At 39.0% G+C, this 14,624-nt stretch overlaps 1 protein-coding gene across 1 annotated transcript in view; it reads left to right on the top strand.

The window, feature by feature from the left end:
* ADGRG6 (adhesion G protein-coupled receptor G6) overlaps window positions 1–14,624 on the top strand; it is a 132,176-nt gene that overhangs the window by 113,875 nt on the left and 3,677 nt on the right. Inside the window, exons 22-24 of the mRNA XM_089528451.1 lie at window positions 1,278–1,561; window positions 9,599–9,700; window positions 11,774–11,926. Of these exons, the coding sequence (XP_089384577.1) occupies window positions 1,278–1,561; window positions 9,599–9,700; window positions 11,774–11,926 (539 nt within the window). The remainder of the gene's footprint in view (window positions 1–1,277; window positions 1,562–9,598; window positions 9,701–11,773; window positions 11,927–14,624) is intronic.

Here is a 14,624-nt window from a genome sequence, read left to right as displayed (position 1 = left end):
TACTTACAAGACTGAGTTATAACTAGACAGCCAGATAACTCTATCTGCCTGTTCATTCCTGTATCTATAATCAGTTTTCTAGTGACATAGGGATGAAACAGACCACCCAGAAGAGACAGATTGGGGCCACCCCAGTGCTGCTTGCTGCAGCAGCACAGCAACCACATACATGTGACCCCAATCCATCCTGGCACCACTGTTTTAAACCAGCTTCTGAAAAGGAGTGGGTTTCCCCCCCCCCCTCCTTTTCACGCCAGTTCTTTACCTTTAGGGAAGGATCAGGGCAGCTTCTGGCTGGATTCAGGGTGTACGTCATGTCCACACCACACTCCGAATGCAGCCCAACGGCGCCCGCTTTTGGCCCATCTCTTTTAAGCCATAGTTAAGTAGACCTTCATTGTTCATGGGGTATTCAGAAGACATGGGTTCATGGAATATAGAATCAACTTTCTAACCTTCCTGTCAATTAATAGATATTTTTGATGCAACATTAATGCAACTTGAGGTGACTGTCTAAACAGGAAAATTCTCTGAGCTAATATGTAGACATGAGAAAGTGGTGGCTCCTTTCTTAAAATCATTCAGCAAGTTCACTGACTATTCCAGAGAAAAAGTTTTGAATGCAAGAGACTCTTCATGCAACTTAGGCCCTGTTTAGACCAGCCTGAAAGGCCAACCTGGGAATGGAGTTGGGGTGTCACATCCAGATGATGCATGCCCTGACTCTGCCCCATGACATGCCATGAGCACCATGACACTGCACACTGCTCCACACGGAACACGGCATCATGGTGCTCATCTGGCACTGTGTTCATATAGCCACATGGCTGTAGCTATGGCACCCTTTTGAGGGTGCAAAAAGGAGCCACGGCCAGATTGGGGCCGTGATGTGCAGTTGCCACAGCCCTAATCCAGCTATGGGACTGTATGTATAGCCCCATAGATAGTGGGGGCTAGTTTTTTTTAGCAGTGCATGTTCAGAATTCAGAAGAACTTCAGCTTAACACCCAATTCATGTTATTATTGCTTTGTGTTTGTGGCTTCCAGGTAGCTGGGTCTCATACTACTGCAGTAATGTCTGCAAGAAGGTTGAAAACCATATGCAGTAGGTAGACCACATGTTTCTTTCTGAAGCCAACATCATTCTGGGCCCCAGGCCTAAAGACATAGTGGCCACATCACAATGGCAAAACATGCATCAACCAATAGCAATGAAAATAAAATGGACTACCAATTTGATAATATAGGAATAACCTAAAAGGATGCTTTCTTTACAGCTGCTGGATTAAGAACAACACTGTATTTTATGTTACCTGCGTTGGATACTTCGGAATTATGTTTCTCATGAATATTGCCATGTTTGTTGTGGTAATGATGCAAATCTGTGGGAGAAATGGAAAACGGACCAATCGAACTATGCGGGAAGAGATACTGAGAAACCTTCGTAGCGTTATTAGCTTGACCTTCCTACTAGGAATGACATGGGGCTTTGCTTTTTTTGCCTGGGGACCACTGTATCTTCCTTTTGTGTACCTCTTTTGTATTTTCAACTCACTGCAGGGTAAGTAGAATTCCTTCTTGAAAACAATTATCAAAATGAACAATATGCTGAAGATGGCAATAATCTTTGTCATGTAATATGTTAGATACTAGCAACTCAGTCTTGTGTTTGTGTGTGTTCTCAAAATGTAACTCCAATTGGGTTCAGTGAAACCTCTTCCCAGATAATTGGGCATATAGTGTACATAAGACTGGACCCTAACAAAAGTATCATGATGTGTTGTTGTGGACTAGAGTTTACTATATAAGGGTGCATTTGCACTGTAGAGATAATGCAGAAATAACATAGCACTTTTAAAGTCCTATGGAATCCTGGGATTTATAGATTTACAAGGTTTTTAGCATTCTCTGCCCAAGAGTGCTGATGTCTCACAAATCTAAGTCCCACATTTCCTTTTATCTCTTCCACTGTGAATATGTGCTTTCCAGTTTTTTGTTCTGTGCCTCACAAAACTACATATCACAGGATTCTGTAGGATGGAGCCATGACAGTTAAAGTAGGATCAACTTGCATTATTTCTGCAGTGCAGATGCAGCCTAAGTGTAATTATTTGTTAGCCTCAGTTGGCTGGTACATGGATAAAAAAGGAAGAAATCTTGAAATACAAGAGGTACAATGTTACCCTTCTAGACAAAACTCAAATATACTAGATACAGAGTAGTTGGTTACAACGGGAATTATTGCTATTGTTCTGAATGTCCATGAGTTTTATTTGGTATACTTTCCAACTTTGTTTGGAAATGTTGCAGATTCTATTATACTTCCCCCATTTCAAGAACCACTGTTACTTTCTCCCCCCCCCCCCTATATATGCACATATGGACATCTACTGAAGATAACACCTCATGCATCAAATTAGGTTCCAATCCACTGACATATATGCCAAATGAATATGACAGTCACGATGATGCTGTAAAACAAAGGTGGCGAACCTGTAGCTTTCTAGCTGTTAGAGTGCCCCTCTGATTAGAGATTGTAGAATGTGCAATCTTTGTTATAAGCAAAAAGGCATCAATACTTATGAAGTAATTCATGTGACAGAGAACTCTAAAAAGCATGTCTGCCCTTTTGTTTCACCTCCCTTTCTTTCCTTGATCTATGTACTTGAGCCTTTTTGCTTTCTTTGTGCCAACAGAGGTCACTTACCCCCCTTTCTCCTAATTTGTTAATCAATCCTTTGTCTCCCTTTGAGTGGGAAGGAAGCATCCATAAGGATCCAGCCTCATAATGGCTGCTAACATGAGAGCCAGATTTTGGGGGTTCTTCTAACAAAGTTTAGGTCAACCCTTTTTTTACCTATTTCCTTTCCTATCCCAAGATGGATTTCCTGAAACAATAAATATTAAGTTTCCATGTTTTGTTTATTTTATAAGAGCATCCTGAATCATTTCTCCTGTTTCTACCACAGGCTCATATTGCACTGGCTTTGCTGCACTCTGCTTGACATAAATACCAGATATTACAGCCTTGAGTTTGCAAGACATAAGCTTGGCTGCTGATAACAGAGTGATATGGGGGTCTCTCATTCATTGGGTCATTATAAGTTGAAGTTGACTCAGTGGCAGGTGGCAACGAAGTACAAAGTTGTAACATAACCCCCTCCATCAACACCATGGCCCTTCATCCCATACATAACTATCACATAATCCATGAAAAAAAAAATTAACTGTAAAATTACATTTATATATTTTATATTTTTGAAAAATCTTGGCCTTTGCTGCTTTAATTGTGTTGCATGACCTATCAAGTGGCTGCTTTTTCAGTCTGGGAGGGGAATGCAACATGGTAGCATCCATATTGCCACCTCCTGGGTTCTCTTTTCCAGAAGGTGGCACAGCACCTTGCTCTGGAGGTAGGATCATCAGCCAAGGGAGTTCAAGCCCCAGCTTGAATCCTATTGTTTGACAAACCAAACCAGCAGGAGAGTGAGTCAGTTACTGTCAGGTTATCTGCCACAGACACCTCCCTTTTCAGCAATTCCACAAGGAATACCTCCCCTCCCTCTTACCTCGATCACAAGTTCATTCTTGCAGTTAGAAATATTCTTGTCATTGCTATAATAAGTTCCATGCCTTGTCACAAATTCTGGGCAGTGGCATGGGGCCAGGATCCAAGACATTGTTTCTGGAGCCTTTATAAGTGTAACTGACAGGGGTACCCTTAAGTGACTCAAGAGGTGTAGCAGCAGAAATGGATGCCAAGATATGAGCTGGAGCATTTCTGGCAGTCCCTCTGGGAGATATGACCATCATGTGGGGTGGGTGCCTCTGACAGGGATTCCCTCTTGTCTTACTTCTATCTTCAGCAGCCAGCCAGACTCAAAAAACAACAGGAAAGTTGGTCAATGCCTGGATTTCATCCCATGAACTTGCCTTTCCTCTTCCAACCTATGCATATGTGCCTGATTTTTGTGGAGCAGACTTGCCCCTGGACATGTAATTTAATAATAATAAATTTTCTAATCATTTTACAATTCTGGGGGGGGGGGGGGGGTTATCCTGCGGCATTTTGTGGGAATATTTTTTTGTACTCAACAGACCAGTTTAACTGCAAATATTAGGCTTTATTGTTCAAGCCTTTTTCATTGCACTGTCAATGCAATCAATTTTTCCTACACTAGTTCACACACCTTAGACAAGATAGATAGTGCACTTAAGCATTCTTATCTCCATGTTGATTTTTTTTTAGTTTTTGATGGCTTTAATTTCTTTCACAGTCCCTGGCAGTGTGCAAAAACTTTGGGCGATGTACATTTCACTAAAAATTAGCTGCAGCTCTTTCTTGTAAAGCTCATTTCATTATACAAATGGAGTAGTTCATATTCTTTTTTCAAAAGCAGACTTGAATTTGTAGGTGCAACATTTCACAAGAACAGTTTCAGAAAGATCAGTGGGATCCTTGTGACACACATATTGAGAAGTTTCTTCCTGTTCCCCAGGCTTTGGTGTAACATATTTAGGACCATGCAATGAAAAACAAATGTTATTTGTTACTTTGAATCTGTGGTCTAGTGCGTAGTGCATTAGAAACATTCTTTCTGAACAAAGACTCTGGTTCATTAAAGATGGTAGGACATGATTCCTCAGGCTCAGATGTCTCATAATGAAATCCTTTCCATTTCATTCTTTTTCCCCATTTGGCAGTCGTGCAAAAAAAAAAAAAAAGCCATGCCTTCTGCTACAAAATGTGTTTCCTGTAATCTCTGACTGATCTCTGGGTTGTCTCCCATCCCCAATAGTATCAGGAATGAGAACTAGCTTTCACTCATGACAGGGTCCACAAACTTATATAATCTTGTTTATTACTTGAAAGATCTTTATATCTTGAGGTAGTCATCAAAAGTACAAAGAGTGGGAAGTACTTTTTCAGTGCCTCTTTTTTATTGTGCTTCATGTGTCAAGTTTAAATCAAGAGCATATTCCAGACAGAGAGTCTCAGCAGGTACACTTCAGTATGTATCTGACTGGGAATGGAGTGACCAGTGAATCCTTCCTATTATAACATTCCACTTCACAGAGCTGGCAATAACAAACACAAAGAGTTTCTAAATACAACTGGAAAATGTTGATGTTTCATGACAGGTTGCAGCAACATTAACCCCTAGAGGATATAAAGAATGAGAACCACAAGAAGAATACACAAGAAGTTCATTTGGGGACATGAGGCAGGCCTGAACAACTTTCACTTTTCTGTTCCAATACAAATTCTTTCACTGCCTCAGTCGTTCATATTAATATTATGACACTTCAAACTGGTAGTTAGCATCTTAGCTATCTGTTCCCCATTTTTAAGTTCAAATCTGATCAACTCAAGAACCTTTTCCTTAACCTCTTTGTTGTAAAGTGAAAATTGCAATATCAGCATGATTGTCACATATGGTAAAATAATAAAGGGCCTTTTCTGTCTCAGGAAGTTTTGTTTATGTTCCTACCAATAATCTCATAAACTCATTCTAACTATCTCTTGAGAGTCTGTTCTTTCATTGTTCTGTCCTCAATTTGATTTTGTTTGACTTTAGAGACTATATGCATGGCCAAGATACCACAAACCAGTGGCATCACTAGCGAGATACGGGGTGTGTGGAATGCACCAGGTGACACCCTAAGGGGGGTGACAGCACTGCTCCTCAAACACCTACTTTTTTGCAGAAATAGGCTGTGGCATTCATCTGCTTCCCTTTAAAAGATGCTTTAAAAGATGGTGGGAGTGGGTTGAAACTCAGTGGAGGGAGAAAGGAAAGGCCCCAGAATTTTTTAAAATTCAAATTTCAAAATTTTAAAATTGTTTAAAAAATTAAAAGTTTTGAAATTTTAAAAAGATTTTATTCTTTTTTTAAAAAAATTAAACATCACATTTTAACCAAATATTCACTATGCATATGTAAATACATTTAGGCTATGCATATGATATTGTAATTTGAAGGTATAATTTTAATTTTTCTTGTTTATGTCACAACTATTAGCATTTCACTCAGTTCTATATGGAAATTACGATTTACAAGTAACATTAGTGCAAAAAATGCGTTGTTAAGGATTCTGTATGGTGTGAAACAGGAGGAGGTCAATGGAGGGGGGAACACCATGAGTTCCTGCACCGGGTGACACCAACTCTAGGGATACCATTGCCACAGACTACTCCCATGGTATCCCTTCCTTTTGGTCCATGCATACAGCACCTTTAGTCAAATGGTCATGAGTGATGCTTTCATAATAAGCTGTAATCTCAAGAGTTCAAAAAAAAAAAGCACCATTATGCAAACCACCCATAAAATTATTATCTCCTTGGAACCCTTAACCCTTGAAGCAAGGAATAAGTTATCCTTTAATCTTTCCAATATTTCCTTTCCAACTTCTGTCTTCCCTTTATTTACTTATGAATCTCAATGTTCACAGCTACCTGACCCTGGCTAATGTAATAGCATCCACCAGCAGTAGTATGTTTTACATTCTACACACTTTTAAGCATATAGTTTGTGCCATTTTTAAAGTTGGTGAATATCTTTCCTTTCTTGCTAGCCTTTGGGGGGGGGGATATGCTTATATCTACTCTTAGGGAGTAACTGACTTGAAAAACAATTCTACAATTCTAGAGAAGAGCCTGTCAGCAACCAAGCCAGGAAGCCCAGCTATTCAAGAAGTAATGGACTTAGTGAATACCGATTGGCTCCAACAAATTTTACAAGAACAGGATGATGGATGGATGGATGGATGGATGGATGGATGGATGGATGGATGATTGATTGGAAATTGGTTTCTATAAATTTCTTTATTCATTATCTAGAGTTTATCTCATTTTTTCCTCATAATGTAATGGGATTTTCTAACACCCATGAAACTGCGTGAAAGAAGTTGTAACATAATGCATCATGCCACAATATCTTTTGCATAATCTCAAGATTCCTTTGCATACTGATATTCCAGACAAACATGGCTATGTCTCTGGATTTTTCCTAATAATGTTAGAGATTGCAGCCAGAGCTATGCTATCTTCACCTTCCAGGATCAAGTAAAATATAGCATTGTTCAAAGGAGAAAAAAACCTGGTATATTCATCTCCCACATTAAGAAAACTTGTATTCTGATCATTTCAGACTACCGTCCCTTTAGTGAAATCAAAGGAATAGAACATTACAGTTTTTGCACCTAAGTACTTCTGTCCCTTTGTGAGCCAAGCAGCTGAACTGAAGCTGAATAGCTGAAAAACCCTGGAGCTTTGCTGTGGCAAGGAAAAACATCCCATCATGTTAACAGCAATAGATTAGTTTATGGATATGAACATGGATCAGGTTAGCTTTTAATAGGAAGACACCCATGCCCAGTAAAGAAATGCACAAATAAGTAACACAGACTTTATACCTTCATACTTTTGTGTATGTTCAAGTTTCACCTTTCCACCTTTCCACTGGACAGGTTCAATAAACGTATAAGCATTAGGGATAAATGAACTGGGCTGGGTTGTTAATTTGCAGCCAAACAATTTGGGATTTTGCTTATTCCCAGCCAGGAAGCTCAGTGGGTTTCAACTTCTTGGCATCAAGAATAAATGAGGAGTGGTTTTCCTCAGGAAATGTGTTACTTTTGCCAAGACAATTACATAGAGCATGCTGGTTATTATTATTATTATTTTTACATCTCTAGTGAATTTGGAATGAAAATCAGAAAACAAGTGGATACTCACCTAATCAAAGTCCCATAATGCAACAGAATATGATCTCTACTTTTTGTGAGATCCACTGAATCCAGAATTCTGGCTTCAATTATCTATAAGGGCATCTGGATATTGGTAGTGCCTCTAGGTTGTGCTTCTTCCCTGAGGAGAGTCTGAATAGTAACTCCTTGTTTTGCCACAATGGGACCTAAATAAATATATATTTTACATATATTTTAGAGGCCTTTAATGATGTCTTTTCAACTGGACTTGAAAAAGAAATAACGTATACACATTTTCCACTTTCCTTAATATTAAAAAGAATCTGACTCTGGTGACTGCAAGATCTCCAGGTCGGCAGTTTGAGACCCTACTGCCATGTGATGGAGTGAGATCCCATCACTAGTCCCAGCCTCTGCCAACCTAGCAGTTCGAAAGCATGTAAAAGTTCAAGTAGATAAACAGGTACCACTTTGGTGGGAAGGTCACAGCATTTCATGTGCCTCAAAGTTCAGTTATGCTAGCCACATGACCATGAAGTCTTATTGACAACTCTGGCTACCTTGGCACTGACCCGAAAGAGACAAGTCAAAAGCGCTGGCTCCAGGCTGATCCAGGCACCTGGCATTCAGATGACACATGCCCCTAGATCAGGCTGAAGGTGCATAGCGTCCACCTAAGGTGTCCCAAGGCCACCTGCAAAAGGAGCACAAAAAAGTGCTCTTTGCCAGCAGTTTGTTTTGGACTGTGGCAACTGCCAGCCTCGGGACCACAGTGCCTGGTCACCTCAGTCCCAGGCCAAATGGGGAGTGACCGGGCTTGAGTTGCCAGAGGCCACTCCAAACTACCAGTCTGCTTCACCCCTTAATGACAGAGATGAGAATCATCCCTCACAGTTGGACATTACTAGACAATCACGTCAAAGGGGAAACTTTTACCTTTTAAGGATATCATAAGTGTTTTGCCAAATGAGATATGAAATTCTCCCCGCCACACACACACATCAGATAGCTCTAGAAATTTACAGGCAGGAAGTTATGACCATGCCATAGTAATAATCCCCAGGATCTGATAACCATGAGGTAGATAAGTTGAGAGTGGGGTGTTTTTTTGTTTTGTTTTTTGGCTGCAAAATGTAAGTTTTGGCTTCTAATTCTTGCATCAGCACAAAGTGAGCCTATTGTCTTTCAGAATTTCTGCTGGCATAGATGTCAATCCAAAGTAGTAGGAAAACCCAACATTTTCACTACTTCATTACTTCTTTCCATCCAGTCATGCTTCCATCCACTGTCAGTCATGAACAGCTCATACCTACTGCCCACTCACGGGGTTCTGGTGCTCCTTCTCCAATGGTAGTGGCTGCATATAGAAAAAAAGAAAAGGGTATTTCATGACTGGAGTGCTGGCTGGGTTGAAGGTAGCTCAGAAATCAATTAAGTTGCCATGAACATTAGCTTGTCCATACGACTGGAAAATCTTAGCTCATTCTGATACTTTGTTGAGAGAAAAAAAGGCTTGCTAACACCCATACTCTAACTGCAAGCCTATGCAAATGTTCTAGTATGTTTTTGTTTGTCTGTAATTTTTTTAAAATGGGGGTTTAACATACTGAGTGCTTAACATATAGAAGGCAAAATGCTAAATGAGAGAAGTTTTCTGAAATGTGAAATATTCTCTAGAGCAGCTTTTAAATCTTGCAGAAGAAAAAAAAAATACCCAGATGCTGCAAATACCCATATCCAAGATCCAGATGTTACTTTTTGAAAATCCTTCAAAATATAAGAAACCACATTATTTCTGCTGTTTTACATTAGCAAAACCCAGAAATAAATCATTTTATGTGAAGCTGATCTGACCATTTTTGTTATTCATGTTTTTGCCCTTTTCCAGGTCTATTTATATTTATATTCCACTGTGCTATGAAAGAAAATGTGCAGAAACAATGGAGACGACATCTCTGTTGTGGTAGATTCAGACTGGCAGACAACTCAGGTAATCTAAACAAACACACATCCTATCATGCATTTCCAGACTGTTTTGGAGAGGTACTGCTATACTTGCAGAAATAATTTGCAGAATTCTTGAAGAAATACTTGCTATACTTGGAGAAGTAAAAATGTCTAGTTAGTGTTCCCTGATATATTCCCTCTTGTCTTGTCTGATCAGTTGTTTCCTTGCTTTTAAACTAATACGCTCAGACTTGACTTCATTTTTGCTCCATTCCTCTTTCAGCCATCCTTTTCTTAGGACCTTTTCACACTATATAATTATACTGCTATATTCCACTTCAAATATCTTGCCAATATCCTGGGATTTGTAATTTGCTGAGGCATTGGAGCTCTCTGGCAAAGAAATCTAAATACTCCTCCTTAAAAAGCAAATCCTAGGAATCCATACAATGTTGTCATATCAATTAAAGTGAACATATATGTAGTATGAAAGGGCCATTAGCCTTGTAACCATAGCCAACAGACCCCCAACCATGCCTATCTATTAGACATGTACTTTCCTTTGTAAATGCTTTCTCTTAATTTAAGTTTGTCAATGATACTGATTTTAAGCATCCAAATTGTGTAGGAAGCCAACAAACAAGTTAAAATTGAGTTATCAGGTGACCACCCATTGGGACACTGAACAGACCTGCACCGACTTAGTTTTAGGTGAAGTACCCTCAGACAGTGCCCAGGGATCAGGCAAGCATGGGTGGAAGTCTTCAAGTAATTATCCAGAACTTTAACTCATACTTTGCAAATTTTATTATTTGGAGGACTAGTATTTTGTTTTTGTTTTGTTTTTTGCATTGTTTGCAATCTTTGTGGGAATGGTTGATGCAGTGGGTTAATGGAAGAGACTGTGAAGCACCTTGCTGCTTTTTACTTCCATTTTATTAGGGTGGTTGATGGTGCAGAGAAGGCAAAAAAAACCACCTGCATCCTACAGCAACCATGTCTTCATATTGTCTTACTTTAATTTAGTCTGGTCTTACTAGATACTTCATCTGAGTTATATATAATTTCAGGAAGTTACAAATATTTACAATAGATTCATAAACACATGGGCAATTGGTGGTCATTCAGATGTTGGGCAATAGATTTCATCATAGCAATAGCATTTACATTTCTATACCACTTATCAGTGAACTCAGCACTCTCTAAGCAGTTTACAATCTGTAAGCTAATTGCCTCCAACAAGCTGAGTACTCATTTTATCAACCTATGAAAGGATGGAAGGCTGAGTCAACCTTGGAACCCTCTGGGATCGAACTCACAACTCACAAGGGCTCATCCCTTCTCATTGGCAGTACGGGCTACTTCTGTTAGGAATTGCTATCCAACAACACTCAGAGGGTGCAGGTTACCTATACCTGCTTCAAAAATTCACAAAATTAAATTGGACCTGCTAGAGTATTACTAGGAGGCTCTACATGTTTTGTCCTATCGAAACTGCACATGTGGCTTAGAATATGTTTGAATCTGTACCCCATACAGTGAAATCAATGATCATGTTCCCAAGACTGATGTTGTATGTATACTTTTATGTAACAAAAACTGAAAACAAAAATTGGCTATCAAATGTCTTTCAAAAATAGAAAGTCATAGACGTTTTACTACAGGGTAGATGCATGAATTCCTTGTTCTGCATTCTAATAATAATAATAATAATAATAATAATAATAATAATAATAGGATTTATTTATATGCCACCCAATCACTGGGAATCCAGGCGGCTTACAACAGAGGGGATAATAGACAGTTCCCTGCCCTCAGGCTTACAATCTAAAAAGACACAACACAAAAGGAGAAGGGAATGGTGGGGGGGGGGGGGGAGGGGATCAGGTCCAGCCTTCTTCTCTCCCTCTGAGGCCTGGACCAAGGCAGATGGACTGGAGGGAGGGCTCTTCTTCTTCCAGGCTAGCCCTGATGGAGCTGGGCCTGCCTGGTCAAGTATTACTGACCAGTAATAAGCATAAGAGGAATTTGTTCATATGAATTTAACTTCTTGTTATCTTTGCATGTGAAAATAATAATACAGTTACAGGCAGTTTGTCTTTTCATTTGTTTTTAGACTGGAGTAAAACAGCAACTAATATCATTAAGAAGAGTTCAGACAACCTGGGGAAATCCTTGTCTTCCAGTTCAATTGGTTCTAATTCAACCTATTTGACTTCCAAATCAAAGTCCACATCTAATACCTTTCTTAAAAGGAACAGTCATTCTGGTAAGTCATTTCCTCAGTATAAAAGCATAATCTCCAAAATGCAATAATTCAGTTTGTGATAATTTGATTAACACTTCCTCCCTAATCTGAAGAGTTTTTTCCAGAATAAAACATGATGGGTTGTGAGATGCTCATAGATCAATAGAGAACTGCCTCAAACTGCACAGAAAAAGTTTTGATTTGGGAGAGTTCTCCACCAGCAGCCCCTGGGAAGTGATATATATCCATCCAGTCCTCTATGATGTTAATTATCTTATATATCTTTAACGCTTCCAAGAATGAGGTGTAACTAAATCTAAAATATGTCTCCATTGGCTTTTTAGTTATAATTGTGTGCCTAAGATATCACACGTTATTTTGTTGCAAAGCCAGAGTTCTCTGCCAATGCACAAAAGGCAGAATTACTGGCACATTACCAATTTACATTAATTGGAAATAGTTAAAAACATTAACATTTATGCATCACTATATGTGTCTTATCTTGCAGATTATTGTGATCAAGTTCTTAGGTCCAGGAGTGCTAGCTAAAGCATGTGTTAGATGGTGGTTGCATTTTGTTTTGTTTTGTTTTGTTTTGTTTTAACTGGGCTGCAGGCTATCCTTTATCATTTTGTGTGACACAAGGAACAAGTTATTCTTGTTTTTATATCTAATGATCTCATTATTATGTGTAACTTTCAAAATATGCTGTTATCATTAATATTTTTTCTTTCATCTGAATTTAGTTAGAATTTGTTTGATGATTATCTTTATGCAGCTGATCTATTCAGAGTGGTATTTCAAGTTAAAGTTTAACCACATTAAATGATATAGTTGGTCTGTATAGCACTTGTTAAACTAATTGTGGCTCTCTGGAATTGACTCAGACACTCATATATTTATGGTATAGATAATGTCTTCTAAGAACATTTCCTCATCACTGATGGAATATTCAAGGTAAAGTGTGTATCACTTTGGCTGACTGCATGTTTTCAAAAAGTTGTTGTCAGGACACTTGCATGAAGTTCCAGTTGGCACAATCATACATATTGCTTCATTTTATACTATGCCACTTCCTCTGTCATTAATTCAGACTGACTGTGATTCACTGCTCAAGAATGCTTCAGATTCTGATTAGTGATCAAATGCATGAAAATTAAGTATACAGGGCACTTCCAGGTGGTGGAAATAACTCCATGACCATTCTCATTGTATATATTCTGTAAGCATGCAACAAGACAGCGGGTGAAGAGGGTGGTGTTGGCTAGTAATTGCAATCTGTGAACTTATCCCAACAACTTATTGTTCTAAACCTTTTACTATGGATGGTGCAATGTTTCTACATGCTTTCATTGATTTCTCAGATCTTATTCAAAACATTTATTTAATAGGATATAAAAGAGTGAAAATGCACTTTATTTGATCCAATTGATTTAGTAATATTTTTAGCAAATAATAATAATAATAACAACCCCTTTCATTCTCTAGTACCATACTTTGCCTAGCCATTCAAAGTGAGCTTTCAGTAACAAACTCAACTAAACATAACCCATTTTTATTTGTCAGTTTAGCATGGTTAGAGCTGGTTCAGTTCACATTGATTAGGAAACATAATGATAATCTTCTGAAAGTTCACACTACACAATCTACCACAGATTTGATGTGCTCATGCACAGGAGCTAAACAATAAACAGTCTTGTAGTTGCAAAAATAGTACTCTCTTATGCATTCATTTCTTTCATTAAACATCATGACTAGTTTCACCTTTTCCCCCTATATATTCATAAAGGCTCATATAATTAAAGATATTTATTTAGGCGCTGTACATACCGGCAGATAGTGAGCCCCCATCACATGCTAGGGGTTGGCCAAGGGCACACTGCCCATATTGACCTAACCCCAGCATGTGACGGTGGCGTCAAAATGGTGGCACCCTGTACACACAGGCGCCACCACTTTGATGCGATGGACACTTAGCGTCCGCATGTCCTGGCGTGTTTGTGATGCTGCAAGTGCGCCATTGGTGCATTGCGGTGTCACAAACACGCCGCATTAAGAACCCGCTTTTTAAGGGTTCTTTTTGCTCCATGGGGAAGCCCAGCGGTCTGGAGGCTGTGGCTTCCCCGCGGAGCAAACCAGGGCAGCGGGAGATTGTCCTTTTTGGGTGATCTGTATCCCGCCTCAATAAACATACTTATTTGATGTATAATATATATGACAATAATATGAGGTGTAATTATCAATCCATTCCGAAAGCACCAGAGAAAAAGAGCATAGAGAGTGTGTGTGGTGTAGTGGTTTGAGTGTAGGACTAGAACATTGGGTTCATGTCCCCACTCAGCCATGAAAACTCACTTCTTGGGCAAGTCACACTCTCTCTCAGACTTAGAATAAATTGTACTCTGAATAAATACTAGTAAGAAGACCACATGATAAGTTTGCCTTAGGGTTACCATAAGTCAGAAATAACTTGAAAGCACATAACAACAAAAACAACAAATATCTTGAGTCTGTGCCAGACAATCTTGCCATAGCTAAATGTTTGCAAAGTGCAAAGAGTTGTCTAAGCCTGTGTATCACTGAACATATTCATCTGCTTTTTTTTAAAGACATCTTAGCATGCCTGTGCTTTCTTCTGTGAGACTAAACAAGAACATTCTGTGCAACCTGTATATCTTCGCCTGTACATCAAAAGCAATCTGTGTTCTCGATCTTCTTT

The sequence above is a fragment of the Sceloporus occidentalis genome, unplaced genomic scaffold, assembly GCF_023333645.1.
Source record: "Sceloporus occidentalis isolate IW3139 unplaced genomic scaffold, rSceOcc1.0.p SCAF_6, whole genome shotgun sequence".
NCBI classification, from domain to species: Eukaryota; Metazoa; Chordata; class Lepidosauria; order Squamata; family Phrynosomatidae; genus Sceloporus; species Sceloporus occidentalis.
Note: the sequence above shows the minus strand (reverse complement) of the source record. Positions and strands in the feature narration are given on the sequence as shown.